General features: G+C 42.5%; 1 protein-coding gene across 1 annotated transcript in view; it reads left to right on the plus strand.

Moving 5' to 3' along the window:
- PTPRN2 (protein tyrosine phosphatase receptor type N2) overlaps window positions 1-24,116 on the plus strand; it is a 583,237-nt gene that overhangs the window by 78,470 nt on the left and 480,651 nt on the right. The window contains exon 3 of the mRNA XM_033165163.1: window positions 14,943-15,056. Coding sequence (XP_033021054.1) covers window positions 14,943-15,056 — 114 coding nt within the window. The remainder of the gene's footprint in view (window positions 1-14,942; window positions 15,057-24,116) is intronic.

A 24,116-nucleotide genomic window follows, 5' to 3' on the forward strand; every position in this document is an offset into this window, starting at 1 on the left:
CTCAGTAGGGACAGAACTAGTGGTGCTGGGATCAATTAATCATGGGTGGCGCTGTGGGTTGAACCACAGAGCCTAGGGCTTGCTGATTGGAAGGTCGGCAGTTTGAATCCCCACGATGGGGTGAGCTCCCATTGCTTGGTCCCTGCTCCTGCCAACCTAGCAGTTCGAAAGCACGTCAGAGTGCAAGTAGATAAATAGGTACCTCTCTGGCGGGAAGGTAAACAGCGTTTCTGTGCGCTGCTCTGGTTTGCCAGAAGCGGTTTAGTCATGCTGGCCACATGACCCGGAAGCTGTACGCCGGCTCCCTCGGCTAATAAAGCGAGATGAGCGCTGCAACCCCAGAGTTGTCCGCGACTGGACCTAACGGTCAAGGGTCCCTTTACCTTAAGCTCATACAACTGTTCTTGACTATGGCCAAACAGGAAAACTTTTTGTTTGCAGCATGGTATTCTTTCCTTTTTTATGCTGAGGGAATCGGCCAGTCATCAACGACTTCTGGCAAATTCACACCTCTTCTGAAATAATTATCATTAAAATATAATTTGCATTGACCTTGCTCCTTAAGCCCTGGGCCAAGGCGGTATCTTTCTCGCTGGAAAAGTGCTCTGATTAATGTGGCCTCTAGGATTTATTGTTGGGTTTTGTTTTATTAAAAATAATTTGATATTCTTTTATATCATTTTAATATGTCAAGTGTAGTGCAGCTAAAAGGCTAGAAATGAAATATTTACTATATATACCACTTTCGTGAGAGAGCATCCAGAGTGCTAAAATTGTTTTAAATTGCTGATAGATACGAAATCCTATCTGGAATAAATCTAAAAATGTTTTTTCCTACTTCGCTTCTCTTCTTTTGATTGAAAAGATTATATTGTGGTATTTTCTCCTGATAAGAGAGAGAGAGAAAATGGCAACATTTAAAGAATTTCCAGTGTGATCCAGGTTTCTGACCATAGATGGCAGTGTCTAATGTTTGAACTGACCCTTTTGCACATGCTGTTTTACAGTTTTAAATTTTCTACAGTACCCATCCATAATAACCACAAACTATACCTATATAGTTTAGTGTTAAAGTAGGGGAACGACACAAATGGGCCGGGGCTGGGGGGCTGGGAAGCCTTCCATTTCAAATTTCAGCCCCAGTGGCTGCACTATGCATATAAAGAAGGGGGAAAGTCTGAAAAATAATCACAAGCTACATATGAGATCTTCCACCCATATTTGGCCTAACATGGCAGCTAAATATGTTCAGATGGAGTATTAACCTGAATACCAGCAGTTGGGTGCATACAACGTGGAAAGGCTGTTACCTTCATGACCAGCGCTATTTTTCTAGGGGGGAAAAAGAGGTGCCAGAACTCAACAAGAACGCCTCCCTCATTCTCTTAGGATGGCAATGGTGCCCACATGAGAGGTGCTGGAACTGAGTTCCGGCTGAAAAAAGCCCTGTTCATGATTGCCTTGTGGGTTTGCTGGAGGCATTTGGAAATAGAACTGCTTTGGCCCAATACTCTGAAGCCCTTCTGATGTTCTTATTGATATGTGTCTCAGATACTCGAATATAATGAACTGTAAAGGTAAAGGTACCCTGACCATTAGGTCCAGTCGAGGACGACTCTGGGGTTGCACGCTTGTTGTAACGTGGGAATCGTGATTCAGCAAGTGATTTCAGCTCAGACATAGCAGGCAGGAGACAGCTTCTTCGTGTAACACTCTTTATTCAGACAAACAAGACTGGGGAACTGAGGAGAGGGATGCTACATTTATAGGGACAGAAAGACTGGCTAGAAAGGATACATTTTGGAGGGAACAATCTCAAGCAATCACAAAGCTGCCTTTTGGTGGGAACCAATAAGACTGAGGATCCCAATGCAGCAACTTGAATGAACCAATAGTAGCTGTTCCTTCTGGAACAGGAAGGCAATTACTTTCCCCTAATGTGAATACAGACAATAGTAATACAGATACTATAACCCTTGAATCAATACACAACAGCACTCATCTCACTCTATAGGCTGAGGGAGCTGGTGTTTGTCCGCAGACAGCTTCCGGGTCATGTGGCCAGCATGCCTAAGCCGCTTCTCGCAAACCAGAGCAGCGCACGGAAACGCCGTTTACCTTCCCACTGGAGCGGTACCTATTTATCTACTTGCACTTTTGGGCATGCTTTTGAACTGCTAGGTTGGCAGGAGCTGGGACCAAGCAACGGGAGCTCACTCCGCCGCGGAGATTCGAACTGCCGACCTTCTGATCGGCAAGCCCAAGAGGCTCAGTGGTTTAGACCACAGCGCCACCCATGTCTCTATAGATCAGTACTATGGTTTAACTGGTTTGTGTTACAGATTAAACTATTGGTATCCCAACCTAAAAGAATGTGTTGGGTGGCTATATATATATATATATATATATATATATATATATATATATACATATATATATATATACACATACTGTTCCCTAGTATTGTACTCCAATTCCTCTGAACCTCTCCAAAGAGGCTGAGGCTTCTGGGCTACATACCCAGCCTGCTAGTTAAGTTACTCTATATTAAAAACTGTCAGAGAAAGAAAAGCAATTTCACAAAGTCCCTAAATTAATGAGAGTCTGGTTGCATGTTGGTTGCTTCCCCCCCCCTCGCATCTGCGTCCTAGTTCAGACTGCCATTCTTAATCATATTTTAATTTTCAAATAAATTGCTTTCATTATCCTTTCATTTACAATACCATGTGTGCATTACTGCTCATTAATGTTTGTCATCTACTATTCTGAAGCCGGGTTTTTAAATAACCATGGTTGCAACATAGTAATTAAAGATGATCCATGTTGGTTTTACAGAAATTATTCCGAAGCCTTTAAAAACACCAGAACCAAAGTGCAACAAGGAAGAACTGCAATATGTAGGCATTGCATTCTTTCTCCCGCCCCCATTGAAAGTATTTTAGTTTGTTTATGAAAGGAAAGGTGGCTTAATAGAACCAGCTAACCTAAAGACCTACATTATTCTGCATCCTCCCATTAAGCTGTATTACTTTGTTATAATTGACAGGCCTGCTGGTTCTTAGTTATTGGTATATATTTGTGGCACTGATTTGTACACGAGTCCAATCTTGTTTATCCAAATTGTCAGGAAAGCTACTGAAAACATTCAGATAATTAAATGTTTGGTTAAGCAAGGATGCTGTTTTTGTTGGTATGTCTTGACATAGTGCTACATATGAACATACCGGGAATTTAGATAATTGGGGCAGATAATAGATGTCTGGCTAACGGGGCCTTGTTGAAGATAATAAGAGAAAACAGTTGCATCCCACATGAATTTGCTACAAAATACTGTTAAAATAATTTGATTGGTTCCCCTCCAAACTGCTTGATGTCTTGTTGGATCTGTTTAATAATTCAAACATCACAGAACAATTTCCTCATTCGCAGAACTGCTGTTAAGTGGCAGAAAATAAATGAAAATAAATTGGTAAGTGGTTATTGCACTAAGAGTGTCTGTGTTTATATCAGCAGTAGCAGGTGTGCAAAAAGCTCACTGCAAGGACTCCCAGACAGTCCCTTTCCACAACACTTTAAAAACACAGTCCTTCAAGCTTACTGGGTTGTATCCAGCTACGTCATAGTCACAATAAACCTATTGAAGTCAATGGACTTAAGTTAGGGTGCTGCCAGATGGAGTACTTACATTGCATTCAAATCTGGTTTGTGTGATCAGCATATAAGCTTCCACACATTTTGTTTGGATATTCATTGACCAGTGCTGTCAAGTATCCCGTTTTCCCCGGGATTCTCCCTTATTTCAAGCAGTTTCCCGCTGCTCTCCCTTATTTTTTATTTCCCTTAAATTTCCCGTTTTTAATGGAAGCAGCTCCTCCCCTGCTGGCCAGGGACTGGGTGGGAAGACCTCGCCTACTTGGAGAGAAAAGCCTCAGCCCTCAAAGCAAGTGGGAGCCGTTTCCCATGCTTACAGGGGGGGTGTATTCCTCCCCCTGCATCAGCCCCTATCCGTTGCCGCCGAGCCCCTCAGCCGGCCAATAGGGTTAGCTGGCGGGCGGAGCCTGGCTGCCTTTGAGCAGCTGCTGCTTCCTGTCCTGTTTTGATGGGATCAGACAAGAAGGCGATGGGGCTCCATCGCGTGGAGCACATGGCTGCCCTCCTCTTTGCTGGCTGCCCTCCTCTTTGCTCTGCTCCGAGCCCGAGCCCGCTTGGAGTTTACATTGCTGCTCCGCCCACTTTTGCTTCTGGCTCTGGCCACCACTGACATGTGACTGTCCCCAGGATAGGTGACACTGCTGATCCCTTATTTTCAAATCCAAAACTTGACAGCTATGTCATTGACATGCTACTGCTTGGCATCCATACCACTGGGCAGACCTAGACGGAATGTGTTTTTTGTCTCTCCCCATAGTGACTTATCCTTTATCCTCCATGACCTTTCCCCATTTTTAGTTGCATCGGAATGTCTGTATCTGCATGTGCACATAGGAAAGTATGAAAGAGCAAGATCTTTCACGGTGGGCTTTTCGTAAGGGCTAAGGGGTGATATCCATTTCCAGTTTTATTTATTGTGAATACTGAGGTCTTGTGAAAAAATAGATGAATAGCAATATCAACCTGCTGTTTCAATTGGCAGGTTTGGTGCTGGGCTGGGGCCATCTGAAGGCAACAGGGAGAAGCACATGCATGATGGATGTGGATAGGGATGGGGGACCGAGGGAATCAGAGGCGGGCAGGAATGCCATGCCTGATACTGAGGGTGCCCCATTGAGCAGCAGCGGCAGCAGCAAGGAGAAGGGAGCAGGATGTAAGGAAGCTGGTTGTTGGGATGCCACCTGTAGAGATGGTTTTGATTGCTTGCTCCCCAGTCAGGTCCAAAGCCAGACATAAGCCCGTCTGAGAAGGAAATGGGCCTCTTGTAGTTGCAGGTAACTGTGGACACAGCCTGTGGAAAATTCACCGCTTAGGGATGGTAATGCAAATGTAAACAACAACAACAAAAGTATTCTCTGGAACAAGGCTGGGTACCAGAGGACAACTTATTTTTTTCTCTCCATAAAGGTTATTTAAATTGTTTTTCAAGTTGAGATGCTCGTCATGTGCTGTGGTGAACAACACAGAAACCTGTCCCAGGCATATAATTTTCAGTTAGATGTCACTGAAAGCTCTAAGTGTTTTTTGTGTGTTTTCAGTCTGAGCACTCATTTGCTTCTAATGAGCTTTGCAACACTTTCCCCTGGGTTGTGAGGGATAACCAGCACAATACAAGAACAAACTGATGTTCATAACTACATGTAAGCGGGAAATATATAACCCAGCCTCTCCCTTATGTTGAAGTAGTTTCCACCCATTCTAATCTTGTCCATCTGCTTGTCACTTTTGTGTTCTGTACCACAATGGATTACATCTTACGATATAGACATATATATATATCTGTTTCTTTATCTATATTTATCCAACTATCGTCGCTTCTATCTGTAACTATTTCTGTATCTGTATCTATCTGTCATTTGCTTGATGTTACTTGCTGGATGATACTCAAGTTATGATGTAGCTAGAAGATACTTATAGTTACTTATACAGTAGTCTTGCTGGTACAGTACTTATAAATTATAATGCAGCTGCAGTTTGCCCAATGTGTTTCAGAGAGGCTTCTTAACCATTTTCCCTTGAGCTATTTTTCATCTGAAAATTGTGGCATGATTTCTTTAACTCCAGGTGGGGGGAAAGGTGCTGCTACTTGTATCTTTTCTTCATTAGTAGTGGAAGCAGCTTGTTTAGTCATTTAGTTGTATCCGACTCTTTGTGACCCCATGGACCAGAGCACACCAGGCACTCCTGTCTTCCGCTGCCTCCCGCAGTTTGGTCAAACTCATGTTGGTAGCTTCGAGAACACTGTCCAAACATCTCGTCCTCTGTCGTCCCCTTCTCCTTGTGCCCTCAATCTTTCCCAACACCAGGGTCTTTTCCAGGGAGTTTTCTCTTCTCATGAGGTGGCCAAAGTATTGGAGCCTCAGCTTCAGGATCTGCCCTTCCAGTGAGCACTCAGGGCTGATTTCCTTAAAAATGGATAGGTTTGATCTTCTTGCAGTCCACGGGAAGCAGCTTAGAGGGGTCAATTTTTGGTGCAAAAACAACATGAAGAAAAAAGTATTAAGAAGCCTATTCTTTCACACACACACACCAATTATTGGCCTTCCACTTCAAATTACAGATTTCAATACCTGAAAAAAATAATCTTCCAAAGGGACAACAATACAATTCTTAACATGTAGTTCTGTCCTAAGTCAAGATAGTAACTTCTGTTGTAAATGCTGTTTCCTGTGCACTTAGCTTTCTTGGTCTTCACTCTGTGATATAAGTAATACATTGTGATTCTCTGATCCTGTATGACATGGAATATGTTACTCCAAAGTGTTTCATGTGTGCCTCTGAAATTTAATGGGAGACATGGTTCTGTCTATGTAGTATGTATTTGCATAATATGTCAATAAATCACATATTGCATCCATGTGGTTTAGTGAAATATCCTGGTGCTGTGTTCATGTCTTCCTTTACAGGAGTGCAAATTTTGAGGAAATTCCTGCACAGCCAATATTTATGAATGTGATATAAAATTTGTTGTTGTTCAGTCGTTCAGTCGTGTCTGACTCTTCGTGACCCCATGGACCAGAGCACGCCAGGCACGCCTATCCTTCACTGCCTCTCGTAGTTTGGCCAAATGATATAAAATACATGTTGCAAAATAAGGTGTTTTTTTAGATTGGAAGTATTCATACCACGTGCTTACCAAGTAGTATGTAACATTTAGCAAGATAAGCATAAGAATTTTTGATTATTTATTACCCTGAAGAAAGAATGACAGAAGATCCTGTTTTTAAACTCTATCTTATAATTAAGGTTTTTAATTAAATGCTTCTGCACTGAAAATTGGGTTTTTTATTAAAGTATTAAACAAGAAATTTCCTGTGCCTAACCTGGAAAGTGAAAAGGAAAAAAAGTGCAGAGGCTGTATGAGTAATGATCCAGTTGGCAATTGCTATCCTTCTCTGTGTACGTGAGAGATGTTGCTGTAGATAAAACTTTAACGTTGCCAATTTGACATGCATTTGCCTTTATTACAAGCAGGGCATAATGTACAAAGATTCCAATCCCCTTCATCATTGCCACCAGTACTCTGATATGCCAGTGGAACGTGCGACTGAGAAATGGCTGCTTTCCTTTATAGAAGGGAATCGGTGATGTCAATAAATGGCTGAGCTCTTACCAAGAAAGGCCAAAAGAGTCTTATGCATGTAAATTTATAACTCCCCCATTTGTTTTTTGTGGTTTAGAATTAGCAGTGCAGAAAATTACCTTGGTGGGCGAGGTGATGGTGGAGTACAGGAACAATAGCCACTGACTATCCAGATATATATGGACTAAAAGATTTCTCTTTTTCTTCCCACATAATGTGCCGTTTTCATTTTGTGCTGCATATAACCCTCCATGTCACAGCTTTCTATTCTTGTCTGAATAGTCAATGAAACATTAGGAAGCCGATAAGAGAAGCTCTGGCCTGTTACTTGGCAACGGCTGTTGAGCAGAGCGGAGTGCTGTTGATTGAGGAGATTAGCTGCCATAGATAAACCTCCTTTTTGCTGCCCTGCTGCTGCTCATCTTCCCACCCTTAACAGGTAGTTCCAAATATGACGGCAGCTGGGAAGAATGAGATTTATTGCGAACCAAGTTTGCTTGACAGGTTTAGGGTAGTAACTTAAACAACAACAACAACAAAAACCCCTTTACTTTCATTAAACTGAGTGCATTGTGGCTTAAGTTCTTCCCTTGTTCCAGAGTAAACACTTTTATTTTTTGGAAGGATGTTCGCGATAAGAAGGTATCTGTGCTGTTTTCCATCTGCATCCTTAAGCGTCAAGCCTCAAACCATTAACTTCAGGGTGCCAACTGGTGCCACACTGAGATATTTCCAGATTAATGGTATGTTGGAAGGAAAACATGGCTCTGGAATCTCTTTTGCAACAAATGAAAAAATGAAAAATAAACATTAAACCACCAGTTACTGTGCAATATCATTCTGGGGCCAAGCTGGAGTTCTCTATCCTCAGTTGCTGACCCTAATGTAACTTACTCCAGAGTAATCTCATATAAAACGCGGTACTGTGTCATAATAGTAACAGGATTACAACTGCAACTGTTGGTTGCATCCACCTGTTTAAAGCAGCCTAATAGTTTCACATCATAAAAATTTGGTCTGCTTAACAACATACTGTACTGAATCCACTTCAAAAGAAATCTCTCTCAGTCTCATCAGGGTTGCACAGTATTCAAGAAATATCTCTCTGCTCAACTGCAGTTGTTGGAGTCTACAAAAGAGGTTCTCAAACTATTGTGAGCTCTACACAAAAATAAAGAATACAAATTGAAACCCACAGTTATTTTCTAACCAAAAGCAGTGTGAACACAAGCAGCCTGAGAGCTGCCTCATGGGAGAGGTTTCGAAAGCTTCAAATGACAGTTTTGCAATTAAAGAGCCAGTGTGGTGTAGTGGTTAAGAGCGGTAGACTCGTTATCTGGGGAACCGGGTTCGCGTCTCCACTCCTCCACATGCAGCTGCTGGGTGACCTTGGGCTAGTCACACTTCTCTGAAGTCTCTCAGCCCCACTCACCTCACAGAGTGTTTGTTGTGGGGGAGGAAGGGAAAGGAGAATGTTAGCCGCTTTGAGACTCCTTCGGGTAGTGAAAAGCGGGATATCAAATCCAAACTCTTCTTCTTCTTCTTCTAAATGAGAGGCAAAATTGGTATATAAGTGACTGCGACAGTTGAGAGGATTTGTTTGCAGCGTTGCTGGGGGGAAATGAGCCAAAGCAGAAAAAGGTTAGTGTCTCTTGGGAGTATGTGGAGTGGGGATGATGGCTGTCTGAAATTAGCTTCCTCTATCTGGAACAGGAGTTGGAAACCTATGGCCTTACAGATGTTGCTGTATTACAACTCCCACTATCTCTGACCATTGGCTATGCTGACTGGGGCTGATGGGAGTTGGAGTCCCAACAACATCTGGAGGGCCATGGGTTGTCTGCTGCTGCTCTAGAACAATTAAATTTGAGGTAGGAAAAAAGGCAACATATCACTTGTGGCTGGTGAGGCAGCTCGCTAGTTGTAACGGATTGGCCCTAGGGTGGAGGAGGTATTACATCCCAGCGCAGAAGGAGTTAATCCACCTTCATCTTGACGGACAGTTCATCCTTTGGGGGCGGGGCGATCCCCGGTTTAAAAGGAGGGAACGGCCCGGCCCGTTTTGGCAGTTGAGAAGAGGTAGGGTGTGTGTGGAGACAGGGAAGAAGAGGTGTGTGGGGCCAGGATAGTGGTGGTTAGGCTAGGATAGGATGAAGATCAGTCGGTTATACTGAAAGAGTTTATACTTTAGATGTAACTAAGCTGATGAACTATCACCCTGCAGGTCAGTTTTGTCTTTTCACTGAGTTCACCTCCTCATGAGCATCCATATATCGCTGGACCAAATAAATGCCTCTTTTCTCTTGGCTCAACAAAAACAAGTCTTTATTTATTTCAGAACATCATGTTTCAAGTACTTCAATAGTTCCCTCCTTTTAAACCGGGGATCGCCCCGCCCCCAAAGGATGAACTTTCCGTCAAGATGAAGGTGGATTAACTCCTTCTGCGCTGGGATGTAATACCTCCTCCACCCTAGGGCCAATCCGCCACACTAGTCAAATCCTCCTTTGTGTGGCAGTAGAGGGCGGAATTTCTACGCACAATTTCACATGCCAAGATGTGTTATTGGAGGCAGGGAGTACAGCAGCCAGTATGGTCAGTCCCTTCTCAATTACCACAATATAACAGTGATTTCTACTGAGAAACCTCTTCACCAGCTACTACTGCAGTAGAGTGACCATGAGAAGAAGAAGCAAAAAACAAAACAAAACCAAACCCAAACACCTCGACTAGATCTAATGAAGAGAGATTCTGGGAAAATATTTTTAACAGAAACCCCCCACAGGCTATGGATGGCTTTCCAAAGTGAGGAATAAGCTGAAAAATCTACTAATATAGATATTGTTCTGTGATGCCATATCCCTCCCATGTGCAATTTTGAATGTGTGAAGAACTTGTACATAGGGCTTTGTGGAGGAACTCCTGTCAAGATTAATCGATCAGAAAATGAAGGTTATATACAAACTTTAAATTTTTTTTGACAAGCTTGGATATTGGCGAGAAATTATTCTTTGTATATGGAGTATAAAGCATGAATCTGGCTTTCCTTATTGGGCCAGATTAGTTTGCTTGTAGTGAACTGGTTGAGCAAAGCCCCTCCCACAAGCATCACCTTTGGGTACAACTGCCATTCATTCTATTTTTGGATTTTGTGCACCCAATCACAATCTGAGCCAAGGGAGGAGCCATTGCTGGAACAGTTTCCCATGAGGAAACTGAAATCCTGCACTGAGCAAAGAGCTGGACTAGGTCCCCCCTGCTTCTTGTGCTCATTTACAGCAGGGATGGGGAACCTGCGGTCTTTCAACTCTTCTCTTTCCAGGGACTGACAGGAGTTTAAGACCAACATCATTTCAAGAGCTGGAGGTGCCTCATCTCTTATTTAAAGGAAGAATGACACACTCAGGGGTTGTTTGAATGAGCTTAGAGGAACCACAGTCAACTCACCTGGTTTTGAGTTACTCAGATCCACCGGCATAGGAAGGGCGGGGTGTAGGGGGCGGGGTGCCCCGGACAGTGTGATCCCGGTAGGGTTCCATCTTGGCTGCCCCGCCACCTGCGCTGCACGCCCTGCCCCCAGAACGCATGCCCGGCCCCTGCAGGCGGTGCACCACGTCCCCAGAATGCACGCCACGCCCCCAGAACGCGTGCCAGCCCCGCCCCTGCCTGCTTCCCGCCCCCGGTTTTCTGCTCAGTCCGTCCAAGAAATTATTAGTATATTAGACATATTGGTGACCAGTTCTTTGAAAGTGACTGTCATGGAGGTTGCTCTGTGCAGGAAGCCATTCTGGCTTAAGATCATAGCTTTGCCCCCTCCTCACACCGTGCCAAGCCCAATGGTTAAAAACTTGCAATGAAGGCTAATCCATGTAGGGAGCTTGAATGCATACAGTAATTGTGTTTTAAGCGCTTCAGTGTGGCAACTGCATCATTAGAAGCAGACGTCATTGCCCTTCCATTTAAAAGCCACTGAATGTAATTTCAAGTCAGCCAATTTAAGGAACATGAAATGAAGTGGGTCAAGGGGTGTGACGTGGAGACATTTACATTAGAGGATGGGTGGAGCCCCATTGCAGCCCAGGGACTATATTCCCTCATGGGCAACCTTTCAGAGGCCACATGCCTGTGGTGGGCTGGGCTGGCAGCAAAAGTGGAAGGAGCAACAGGTGAGGCTGTTAAGTTTGTACAGCAGAAGTCAGAGGTTTCTACACTCACCTCTTTTCTCCAGGCAGGGAAACATGAGGCATTACCACAGTTCAAGCACATCTTCCAAGCAGGCAAAAGGACTTGAAGAGGGTACAGAGCCAGGGCTATTGAGGGGTGAAGCCTGGAGATATGAGGCTAGACTGGGAAGAAATGTGCCTTGGGAAGATAGAGAGGCCTGGATAGCCACAATTGACACACACACACACACACACACACACACACACACACACACACACACACCCTGCCTGAGATTCCCCACCTGTGCACCAGAGCAACTGTCTTTGTCAGATATCATATCACATAAAAAGTAGGTTGGTGTTCTTTGTGCAGGATAGTGTCATTATGATGTGGTGCAGTTTGGCTGCTGGAGTAGGCAGATGCAGCCCATGGTGCCATATTGGATCATTCTTTATTTTTAAACTGAACAGCTCACAGGGGGGCATGCTGGTAAAGCTAATGTTAAAACAGCTCCTTCACTGCATAAAAGTAGAACTTACTACTTTGAATTGTAATGAGTTCTCCTGGAAAGCTGAATGAGTGTAGCTAGAACCTTTAGAGACACAGAGAAAATGTCTGAAGAAATCAACTTAGCGAGTGCCACAGTAGATGCTGTATCAGGGAAGAAGATAAGCAAAAATAGTGTTCTCTTAAGTGGAGTTAGATTTAATCAAAGAAGTGTTCTACAAAACTGATTTTCTTATCAAGCATTTTATTATCCAGAGACTCTATAGTCCCCCCCCCCATTAAGGAATCATTTTGAAAACCCATACTATAGCTTCTTCCTTTCAGGAAGAGACGGAGAGGAAGTGGGAGGGGGGAAATTATTGCCATTTAGATCCTTCCTATATAATCTTTCTGCCAACCTAGCAGTTCGAAAGCATGTCAAAGTGCAAGTAGATAAATAGGTACTGCTCTGGCGGGAAGGTAAACAGTGTTTCCGTGCTCTGCTCTGGTTTGCCAGAAGCAGCTTAGTCATGCTGGCCACATGACCTGGAAGCTGTACGCCAGCTCCCTCGGCCAATAAAGTGAGATGAGCACCGCAATCCCAGAGTCGTCCGCGACTGGACCTAACTGTCAGGGGTCCTTTTACCTTTATATAATCTTTCAGTTTTGCTCTTTGATTCACATGTGAATGCTTTCTGGTGCTCAACACATGCTTCACAGCAGCTGATGGTGTTCACCAGAACAATATGCTGCTTTAAGACACCCAGTGTTCTTATGACCAGATGTTGAAGATGCACTGATGCCTGGTTTCATATTGCTGATCCCAGAGAAACAAAATTTTAACATTAAAACGGCTTTCAAAGTTTAACATAAGAGGATTTATTCTTCATGAAGTCAGCATTCTCTTTGACCTCTGTGCAGAGGTGTACTTAGGGTCCCTTGTGCACTTGGCAAGGAGCTGTATCTGCACCCCATAATAGCACACACACTTTACCATAGCCACATTAGCAATTACTACATTTTATGTGTGACAGCAGCTGCGCATCACCACACACATATACACCATGCACTCCATAGTCTGATAGCTTTTTTTGCACATGCCCCCAGGCCTGCACCCCTGGCAGGGGCTGATTTCACCAACCCCTAGTATGCCTCTGGCATACTGTGAGCAACTACTGTCAGAGATGAGAAGCTGTTTCTCAGACTGCATTGTATTGTGCTGTATCACAATTTGAACACCATAGAATTCTATAGAATTCAAATTGTAAGTGCTCTTCAGACATGCCATGCACTACCACAATGAAGCTAGTGGACCATTGATGGTCCATGCACCAAGCACCATAGTTTGGGGACCCTGGGTCTACACTCAGGTAGTGGCCAGTTTCAGAATGGGGACATTCCCAACCCTACCTGGAGATGCCAGGGATTGAAACTGGACCTTTTTGCATGTGAAGCAGATGCTGTACCACAATTAAGCCGGTGGAAATGTCATGTGCAGCCCTGCTCCTCACATGCATTGGAATGAACATCTGAAAACAAAAACGGGTTGGGTTGGGATACTCTGAACAACCATGCTGTTTTGTAGCTACTTAAAGGCAGTTGCTAGGCTTATCTCTGAGGATGAGAAACACAAAATAGATAAAGCATTTCATCAGACCAGCTTGCTTGGTTGTAAGAGTGTGTCGAGAATACAGCAAGCATGCATTCACCAGGAATGAAAACATCACCATGCGTTTGTCGTGTATCCTTTAGAAGCTATCCATAGCTTCAGAACTCAGTATTTTGTAGGACAGAGAAATATGAAACCCAAGCTAACTCAAAATATATGGTGGTGTGGCAGAAATCTTTTGTGTGGAGTAATCGTTGCTCAAACTGTTAGGAAGAAATCGCACTTGAAAAATTGCGGAGTTTTTTTTATTTATAAAAAAACACATTTTAACTGCATCTCTTCAATTTTAGGTTAATATTCCAGTTTATAATGTAAATTAAATGGCGTTGATATAGGTGTGTACTCTATAATGCCACAGACAGACTGTTTGAATGTTGAGAGCAGCTGTTTCTCCCTCTATCTATTCTTTCATCTTGTTGAAGTTCCATATAAATAAATAGGTACTTCCAAATTAATTCACAGTGTTATGTTCTATTAGTCAAATTGCACTGTCCCTTTTGATTATAAATGCAATATCTGCAGTAATTACTGAATTAAAACAAGCAGTATGAAGAATAGCATGCTAATTAAACTTTTTGCATTTTCAATAGTTTTCTGTGGATCACTGTGTACAGGTGAAGACAACAATAAATGCACCCATATTTTTTTTTGAAGCCTAGAGCTGCAGATGGTCAGAGGATATTATAAGCACCCGAGTTCTAAATTAGTCTTTTGTATGGAAGGGAGAAAGGTAATTTGAATGTTTGAACTCCCCCCTCCTCTGCCTATCTTCTTCTTCCCACACAGGAAGCTTGTCTTGAAATGAACAATTCTCTAAATAAAGACTAATTAGGACCTAAATTAATTAGAAGGTGTGATATGAAAAGAGCTTGATGAGAAGGGTCTGTCATTTTAGATGAATGGAATGGAGCTAAATAAATTAGGTTCCATTAATATCTCATTGTTGCGTGAGCAGCTCCCTTTTATTGCATTCATTAGAGGGTACTACATTAAACTAGCCTTTGCTGCTTATTATCGATTCACCACTCATTTACTACTACATAGCTCCTGTATTAAAAGAAGCGCGGGGGGGGGGGGGAGAGAAACCGTCTCTCTGCAAACTAACATACATGTTTCCTGGGCAGTCTGGTTTTCATGAGAGTTATTGCTTTATTTATTTGCTTTGGCATTATCAGAAAAAGATGCCTTAGATCAAAAAGTGAAGCAGTTTTTAAAGGAAGGTGACCAAGGAGGTATCTCTCTCTCTAATTACCACGTTTAGTACAACTGTCATAGTAACAGGACATATTGCAAATTTCTTTGTACCTGTCTATGTAGGTATGTCATAGAACAATGTGATTTATTCACCCCTTTTCCTTATTCCCCACCCTTTTTTTTAACCTTCTCCAGATGGAGTATTTGGGAGATGTCAACAGGTGCCAGTGATAGACGTGTACAAGTATGAAGTTTCACCGCTCATCCTCCAGCACTTGAGAATTGTCTTAGAGAAGCTGTTACACAGAGGTACTGTACAGAACAGAAATGTTAGATAGCATGTGGATATATCGATTCATTGGTATAAAGGGGTCCAGTTTTTGCAGAGCTTTGAGCGAAACATTTTACTCTAGCCATGTCAGGTAGGCTTGGAATGAGCTGTGTTGCTTCCCCAGAATTCAGAAGCCTCTTCTGCCCTTCCTGTTGAAGGAGGACCAGTTGCAGTCTAGTTAATTATCAGGTCACTTCCAGATAACTTGTTTCTTCGGCATTCATCCTGATTTGTTTGTGGAGGGATTAGATGGCATCGGCTATTTATTGAGCATGCATTCCTATTTGTTTGCGGGGAAGTTGCATGGCATGTCTTTCCTTATTGCAATAAGTCAACTCTTTTGGCGAAGCAGGTTTTCTGCACAAAACCTCAAATCCAACTTTAATGCGCAGCCTGAATTTGCTGATATGTGATTGAATCCCACCCGAAAATAGTAATAGGCTGGAAGCCCCCTTCCACTGCTTTCTCCCAGGAGCAAGAGCAATCCCTTCCTGCTTGAGTTTAATGCAAGCAACTGGCTCTCACAGACACAACTTCATGACAACGGGGCTCAGGAGTCTAAGGGAAGGAAGCTGTTGGTAAGGCTATGTAGGGCAGCCAGCAAGAAAGGCCATGAAAATTAATTACATTGCCAAATAATGCACAGCAAATCTCTTTCGCTCTTTTGTAACAATTTCCCTCTGCGTGTTTCGTTTTCGGCCATTTGGGTGTATGTTTTATCCGATAATAAGATATTCAGCTTTATTGCAATTACAATTTCCATTTTCCTTCCCCGTTTTAAAGTCATTGATTACTTCCAAATTACACCTGTGATCAAAGCAGAGATCAAAGAGGTGTTAGGTTCTGTATCAATAAATTAAAGTAAAAAAATATTACAAGGCCATCACTATTAATTCAGAAGACCCAGGTAGGCTACTCTTGGAGGCTGCAGATATAATAGAAGGCTGGTTCTGCCTGCTGTTTATAGAAAGCTTTTTATTAAAGGATTTTCACCTTGTTGTGCGAAATGTTTCATTTCCTTCCAAACATTTGGGGAACCGACTGTTTCTCTGTATGCTTTATCTCTTTGTTCTTCTTCACATTATAGTGCTGTATCTGATATATCCTGCAGTATTACAATCAATGTGGAGATGCAAAAATTGCTTGATTTCTTCCATCCCTCTTGTTCTCTTCTTCCCCTTTGTGCATTCTTTCATGATTCTCCTTGTGACTGTCATAGACCCCTCCTTTTCTGTACAGCAAGTCAGCTCTCACTTTTTAAAAACCTGCTACTGGAAAATGCATTTGCCTTCCGTCCATGCTACTCCTTCATCAAACCTGTCATCCACATTCACTTTCATCTTTGCATCTTACCTCAGACGCTATCCTGAATACATAATATGTGTCTGCAACATGGGCAGGGCAGCTTGAAATTGGCACTACTGCCAGGAATAGGTAACGGCCCATGTGAGGATGGATGGCCCAGGGGCACAGCTCTGTATCTAGTCCATATAAACAGGCCATTTCAAGCAGATTCCATTGGCCAGCCATGTAAGAAGGGACTCACAGAGCCAATTTGGAAAGAATGGGAAACCCTGGGCTCCTCCTGTGTGTTCCCGCATTGACCTTGCATGCTCTCCTCTCCATTCTGGGGTCATCTGGAGTACATCGCAAGCAGTATGCTGATGGCACACAGCTCTACTTCTTCTTTACAGGTGTGGCAGTGGATGCACTGGGCCGTTGTCTTGCCTCGGTAATGGACCGGGACAAGATGGTTTGAGCATATAATGGCAATCCTAGCCCGACTGCGAATTAGTTTCCAGGCCCAAATCTAAGTGCTGGTTTTTGATCAATAAAGGCACAAATGAGTCAGGACTGTAATACCTCAAAGATTGCCTGACCTGGACCTTGCAATCATCATCCCGAGGCCCTTCTTCGTGTAACTCCTCTGTGAGAGGTCCAGAGGGTGGCAACATGAGATCAGGCCTTTTCAGTGGTGGCTCCCTGTTTGTGGAATGCACTCCCCAGGGAGGCTCACCTGGAACCTTTGTTCCATTTAGGCTCCAGACAAAACAAAATAAATTGGGAATGTGATTCTTTTTCCCACTTCCTTTTTCAAATCGCCGAAGAATTGATGCTTTTGAATTATGGTGCTGGAGGAGACTCTTGAGAGTCCCATGGACTGCAAGAAGATCAAACCTCTCCATTCTCAAGGAAATCGGCCCTGAGTGCTCACTAGAAGGACAGATCCTGAAGTTGAGGCTCCAGTACTTTGGCCACCTCATGAGAAGAGAAGACTCCCTGGAAAAGACCCTGATGTTGGGAAAGATGGAGGGCACAAGGAGAAGGGGACTGTCCAGAGGCTGGACAGTGTTCTCGAAGCTACTAACATGAGTTTGGCCAAACTGCAAGAGGCAGTGAAGGATAGGCGTGCCTGGCGTGCTCTGGTCCATGGGGTCACGAAGAGTCGGACACGACTGAACGACTGAACAACAACAAAGGCTCTATATGAAGACCGTGCAGTTTCAGCAGGCCTTTGTCCTATTTGCCTGCTGATGTGTTATCCTCCTTTATTTATTTGGTTTGCTTGTTTTGTCTGCTGTGTTCTACTGTGCTTTTTGTCATGCTTCTACTGCCTTAATATTCGTTTTTTCTGAATTTTTTCTTTTTTTTATTTAGGTGATTTAAAAAAATTTGTAGCTGGGAGCTATCCACTGTTGTTTACTTGCAAAAGCAGAGAGGGCTTGTGGTTCAATTCCTAACAGCATCAAAAGCAATGAAGTCTGCAGGTGAAAAAGTTTCGAATCACTTGTAGTAAAATAATGCAACTTAAATTAATACAAATTTGCAACACTAGATGGTCGGAAAGGATCAGTAAGATTGCCCTGGAAGATATCCTTTGCAATAAAAGTAATTAATAGGATCTACCGTATTTTCCGGTGTACAAGACTACTGGGCGTATAAGACGACCCCAACTTTTTGAGTTAAAATATAGAGTTTGAGATATACTCGACCACAGATTCTCCACCTGGTGTATAAGACGACCCCCAACTTTTGAGAAGATTTTCCTGGATTAAAAAGTAGTCTTATACGATAGAATATACAGTACTTTAAATATATGTGCAGGAAATATTGGACTTAAGCAATACTTAAATATTATATTCAGTTTAAGATGGCACAGAGAAATAACTTCAAACCATGTTCCAGCACAGTAGAAGACACAGACGCTACAGCTTCTGTTAAGTAGTGGATGGACATAGCAGACGACACAGATATTTCTCCAAGTAGTTCTTTATAGTAAGCTGGAACTGAACACAAACAGCTCAGCCGGCCTCCTTTTATAGGCAGCCGGCTGACAACATTGGAACAACAACAGCCCAGGGTTTCCCGCCTAATTTAACTGACGTGGACCTGAGTGAAAACTTCAATATATAACAGCTTCCATGTGCATTTCTTCCTTATGGAACTTTATGGAAGATATGTTAAATCTTTTCATTCGAAAAGGCTTGTGGCTGTTACAGTGGATCTTATTAAATTTACTGATTTCTATTATAGAACATATGCTTACTTAAGTTCTAGGGTGTCTAGTGGCTGGGGAACCCAGTCAGATGGGTGGGATACAAATAATAAAATTATTATTAATTATTATTATTTACTTATTTAAATCATTTCGGTGTCCAGGCTGTCCATCCACCTGTTCGTAAATTGACAACAGTAGTTTGCCTGATAATTTTTAATACAAGAGCTGGAAAAGGAACTAACAGCCAATCACTTCCACTGATTATTCTGAGTATTTATTCTTGTTAAACTTTCAAATACCGGACCACAAAGCGTTTCCTTCTTTTGTGCAAATCGATGTTTAGTAGACTAAATTACTGTGAGGTTTGCTTAACTGCCACCAAGCTCCATGTTTGCTGTGCATTTTATCACAAGGATCATCAGGAATCCAATTTTGTGAGTAAGCGAGCAAGTCAATATATTCCATAAAGCAGAAGATACTGAACTCACGTAAGAGACAGATAGAAAGTAAGCAGCAATCAATCTCAATAGCTGGTTTGTTGTCATGCGCATTTATGGATTTGTGTTTTGTTCCTCTGATTTTATCTGTTGTTTTAAATTCAAAGCATTATCGTGCCGCAATTTACATTCTTCAAAATGCTTACTATAACCATTGGTAAATAAAAGGTGTGCTGTTGTTTTTCAACTCAAAGTAAAGTAATGGTTATATTAGAGCCTAAAGGATATAATTAGACTAGTTGATCAAATATCTCCTCACACATCCTCAAAACAATTGTGTTGCTGGAAGAGTAGCATGCCTTATCTTCATGTCACATTTTCAAGTACTTCTCCAAGAAATTCAGTGTTTTATCTGTGGCCAAAAAGGTGTATTTATCATTCTGAGGCAAATAACAACTTTTTGGTTGCCCTCATAGGACAGATGCCAGTTCTCATCCTATTGAGGTTTTAAACCTGAAATGAAAAACTGATGTGATGAAGCTATTGTGCAAATAACTGGTTCTGAGTAAGGCTTCTATCGTGATTTCTTAAGAGTATCTGTCAACTCCTTGCCAGTCTTAGATGTCAGAAGGTGTGGAACTGGGTAAGAAGGAATTATGGGACAATGAGTGTTAAGGACTGGAGGGTATTCATAGTTACCGGTATGTTATTTCAGTCTAAATATGTCTAGATTCTCAAAATATGTGAATCTTGGTGAGAGAGAGGAACACTTTTCTAGACTGTGCAAACTATTCCGGAATCTCATACATTCCACTCCTATGACTCACCATACCTTTGTCTCATCTCTGTTCACAATCTCTCAGCCCAAAACATTAACCTCACATGACATTCAGGCCATGTGAAATTCCTTCATGATGGTATATGCTGGTTCCCCACCCCCTTTTGATATACTGGTAGTCATTGTTATAGTGCTCTATTTTCTGCCCTTATTCCCTGCAGCTGCATTCCCACCAATGACCTCCTTGCTCTAACCTCACCCTGCCCAACAGCCCGTTGTCTTAAATTAGCATGTCTGGTCTCCTTTATTGCCCAATATGGTTGGAATTCACTCCTAAAACACTTTCGTGATGCCACTCTTCTTTAAAATACTCTTCTTTGAAAATTGTTCTTCACTTCATTTTGGCTGAACCACTTACAGGCCGCATTGATATGCATGCTAAACCATGGTCTAGCACTAAATACATGAGATGGATTGAGTCTGGGGTTTGCAGGCTCCCTCCTTCCCTTCTGCAGTACTCACTGAAGAATGGTTTGGCATACATAGCCATATGTTGCATTTGTGGCATGGATGCTAATGAAGAAGCCTTTGAATCTGTCCTCGAAGGTGGTGATGATTGCTGCTTTTATGGATTTGTGAATGAAGGTATGGTAGCAACACAGCAGCATAATAAATAAATAAGAATACTGACACTGAATCAAATTCTATTGTGTTGTGTGTTTTTTTAATCTCCCTGGCTTATATTTCAGATAGAATTGCATTGCATCTATCAAGCAGTTTTGTCATTTTGTTGCTCAAATATGAACATTATATATTTGTAGCTATTTTTAATACAATTTGGGGAAGGGGGTCAATGAAAGCTACTAATTACCGATCACCATCATGGCTAATAATCTTACTAGGATCATAGGCTGTTATAAAAAAAAACCTCAAGATGGTAGCAACCACCTGTTGTACTCTGTTAACTATGACTTTAACTATGACTTAGTTGTTAGCAGAGCTCAGTGGTTGAGGGGAGGGATGGGAGGAGATAAATAGAGAGAGGCAGAAAAGAATATGTTGAGAATGTGGCTGGAGGTTGTGGATAAAGCTTTCTTAAAGACTCCTTAAAATCTATTTCTCATGGATAAAGGGGTAGATATAAAACCACCCCATTTTAAGGCCTGCATAATTAGAAGGAACTGTGCTGACAGATGAAGGTGGGACATGGAGTATTGATTATACCACCAATGTTGCCTTAACAGAGACATGATCAATCACTGATCAGTGTCGGATAGCAGCCTAAATGAGGGGGTGGTGTGGTGTGGTAATTGTGTCTAATATACAAAAGACAGACCATGTCTCAGCCTATATGAACAATTTTAATTTATTGGAAGCTGTCCAGTGTGGCTGGGGTAACCCGGTCAGATGGGAGGCATATAAATTGCTACTATTTTATATATAAGTGAAATCTGCACATAATTTCCCCCTTGCATTATTTACAGATTTTGCACTATATGTGCTGCATCTCTTCAGTGGTGCTGCCAAAAAATTTTTTGGTGCATTATGGACCATTTCCAGTCAATTTCAGCTTTGTTGAGCCCAAGTTGTTGGATAAAAAGTGCCCCAAGCTGGATATTATATATTTTTGACTAGTTTTGAATAATTAAAGTGTCTGGGTTCTTTTGTTTGTGTTTTTGGTGAATTTTACTCATTACTGATGGTCAAACATGGCTGATAATTATGTTGGGGTCATAGGCTATCCAAAAAAAGGCTACCTCATTTATCCATCCCAGATGGTAATGAACATCCCTTCTGGCCCATAGACTAAAAACTATATCTAAATTAACAGCATAACAGTGGTATCGGGGCCAAAGGTGAAATAGTTAAGTTGGTGTATGTTAAAATTCCAGTTGAAAGCTTAGTGCCTTGTAATTGTTTATGTCCTACTGTTTAAAAACGGATTTTGTTCTCTTAATATACACCAGTCTTTCAACCAATGTTATTGTATTCTTTCCCTGTCCTTCATCTTACATTCCTGATTCAATTTGAATTTTCCTCTTGTCCTCCTGCCCTCTCTAGAACCCTCTCAATATTGCATTATCAGCATGACAATCTGATGCCTCGGGTTGGTTGCGCCAAATTCTATAGCTGCATAAATAGGATTGCGGATAGCAATATCACATGCATGGTAAAATGATATAATAACTTGAAGGAGGTCTTTTCAAAGCGCCTTTGCACTACTGAAGAGATGGCTATTGCTGCTGAATCAAAAGCTGGAATTCACATAGCTCCGGGGCACAATTGCTTTATTTGAGCAAAATTGGCGTGCTTATTGTTACAAGAATCAATAGAAGTAGAAGAAGGGGGCGAAATGGAGAGGAGAAAGAGAGATAAGATGTGTGTTTGTGTGCATTTGTTTGTAGCAGTAGGAAGGAAAGGAGATGCATTCTTTGAATATTTATTACATCTTTTGTGCTGCTGCACAGTCCCAACAGGTGGAGGCTAAGAGTTGCATTCTCCAAGGGCATGGCCCACAATGATCTGTTCTCACCTTTGCCTTCCAGTGGAGCTTATGGGGTGGCTGATTATAAGCTCTGTAGAGAGGTGGCCTTTACCATAAACCAGAAGAATAAAATTACGGTAGCCCGAATAATGTACCATATTTCTACTACCCAGTGTACTACACTACTGCCCAGTGTTCTCGAAGCGACTAGCATGAGTTTGGCCAAACTGCGGGAGGCAGTGAAAGATAGGCGTGCCTGGCGTGCTCTGGTCCATGGGGCCACGAAGAGTCGGACACGACTGAACGACTGAGCAACACAACAACAACTACCCTTGTCTCTTATGCACGGAAAATGGAGTGCAAGCAACAGCCAATGTGGCCAAAGGAACCTCTGAGGTGCTGTACACCTATAGTGGTAGTCTTTGATTTCTTAAAATGAAATCCAATATGCATTTATATTTTGCGAGTATCTTTTATCTTCAACCATGTACTGTGGGCCTGAGGGCATTTTTGCTTGTCACGTTAAAATCACATGGAGTACCTCTTGTGCATATACACACACCTATATATTTATATACACAAATGTTGCTAATTATGGACGCGAAAGAAGAGGGGCATCCTTAAATAAACATGCTAGCAACTTTAGGCAGTATTTGTATTACGGGGGTGGGGGGGGGGAGTACTTATGTACCATGTGTGTTGGCCTGTAAATTTCAGGGATCATTCTAGTCAAATTTCCCAGGTTCACCCGATAGTTCTGCAATGATGTGCATAGATAGAAATCTCATAGACAGATTTTTCTAGACAGGACATTGTATTTCTGATGGTGGGTTTGAGCTACTGGGTTCTGTGCTTTCTGTTTCTTGTACAAACTTTATGTGCTTGCTAAGTATTACACAAAGAGATTGTGACGATTGTCTTTTTTGACTGTTGTAGAAAGTACATTTCTATTTTTGTGCCAGGGTGTAAGAGGGTACTGGTTCTTGTACATCCTCATTAAATATAAGAACATTTTAATATTTCATAAAACATTTTAAATTGGGTAAGTATCCTGTTCCTCGTTTAAGAAAAATAAAGTTGAAAGGAAAAAGTGTCGACAAAGGCTTCAGATTTAATTACAGTCAACTCAATATTTACACACAGCTTCTACCTACTGAAGGAAAGTACTGATTCACTTAGCGCATAGCTAAACTATGGAATTTGATCCCACAAGAGGCAGTAAGATAGTTTTCAAAGGGGATTAGATAAAATCATGGAGGATAAAGGCTGCTAGTCATTATGGATATGTCGTAGCTCCACTGTATTCAGAGGTAGTATGCCTCTGAATAATAGTTTCTGGAAACCACAGGAGGAGAGAGTGCTGCTATGCTCAGTGCCTGCTCGCAGGCTTCCCCTAGACATCTGGTTGGCCATTATGAGAACAGGATGCTGGACTAGATGGGCTGTTTGCCACACTGGCGAACGAAGCCGCTTGGCTACCCAGAGCGGCAAACCCGGGGGCACCCCCCGGGGGGCGGGGTGTCGCTCCGTAGCGCATATGCATCATACGGAGCATCGCATGCGCGCTACGGTGCAGCGCCGCAGCAAACTCCATGAGCCAGCCGTGGAACAAGGCAGCCTCACTACGCAGCTTGCTCGCAAACCTCGGCGCATGCGTGCTACAGAGTGAGCGGAGGCGAGGGGTGGGCCAGGGAGGGGCGTCAGTGGTTGACACCCCTCCCTGGCTTGCCCCTTGCCTCCGCCCAAGCCGGAAAAAGGAAAGCACGCGCTCAGCAGGTTTGCGAGCAAGCCATCGGCGGGTGCTTTTTACCGGGCGGCGGGGCTTGGCTTGGGCGTCAC

This window comes from Lacerta agilis, chromosome 12, assembly GCF_009819535.1.
Source record: "Lacerta agilis isolate rLacAgi1 chromosome 12, rLacAgi1.pri, whole genome shotgun sequence".
Taxonomy (NCBI): Eukaryota; Metazoa; Chordata; class Lepidosauria; order Squamata; family Lacertidae; genus Lacerta; species Lacerta agilis.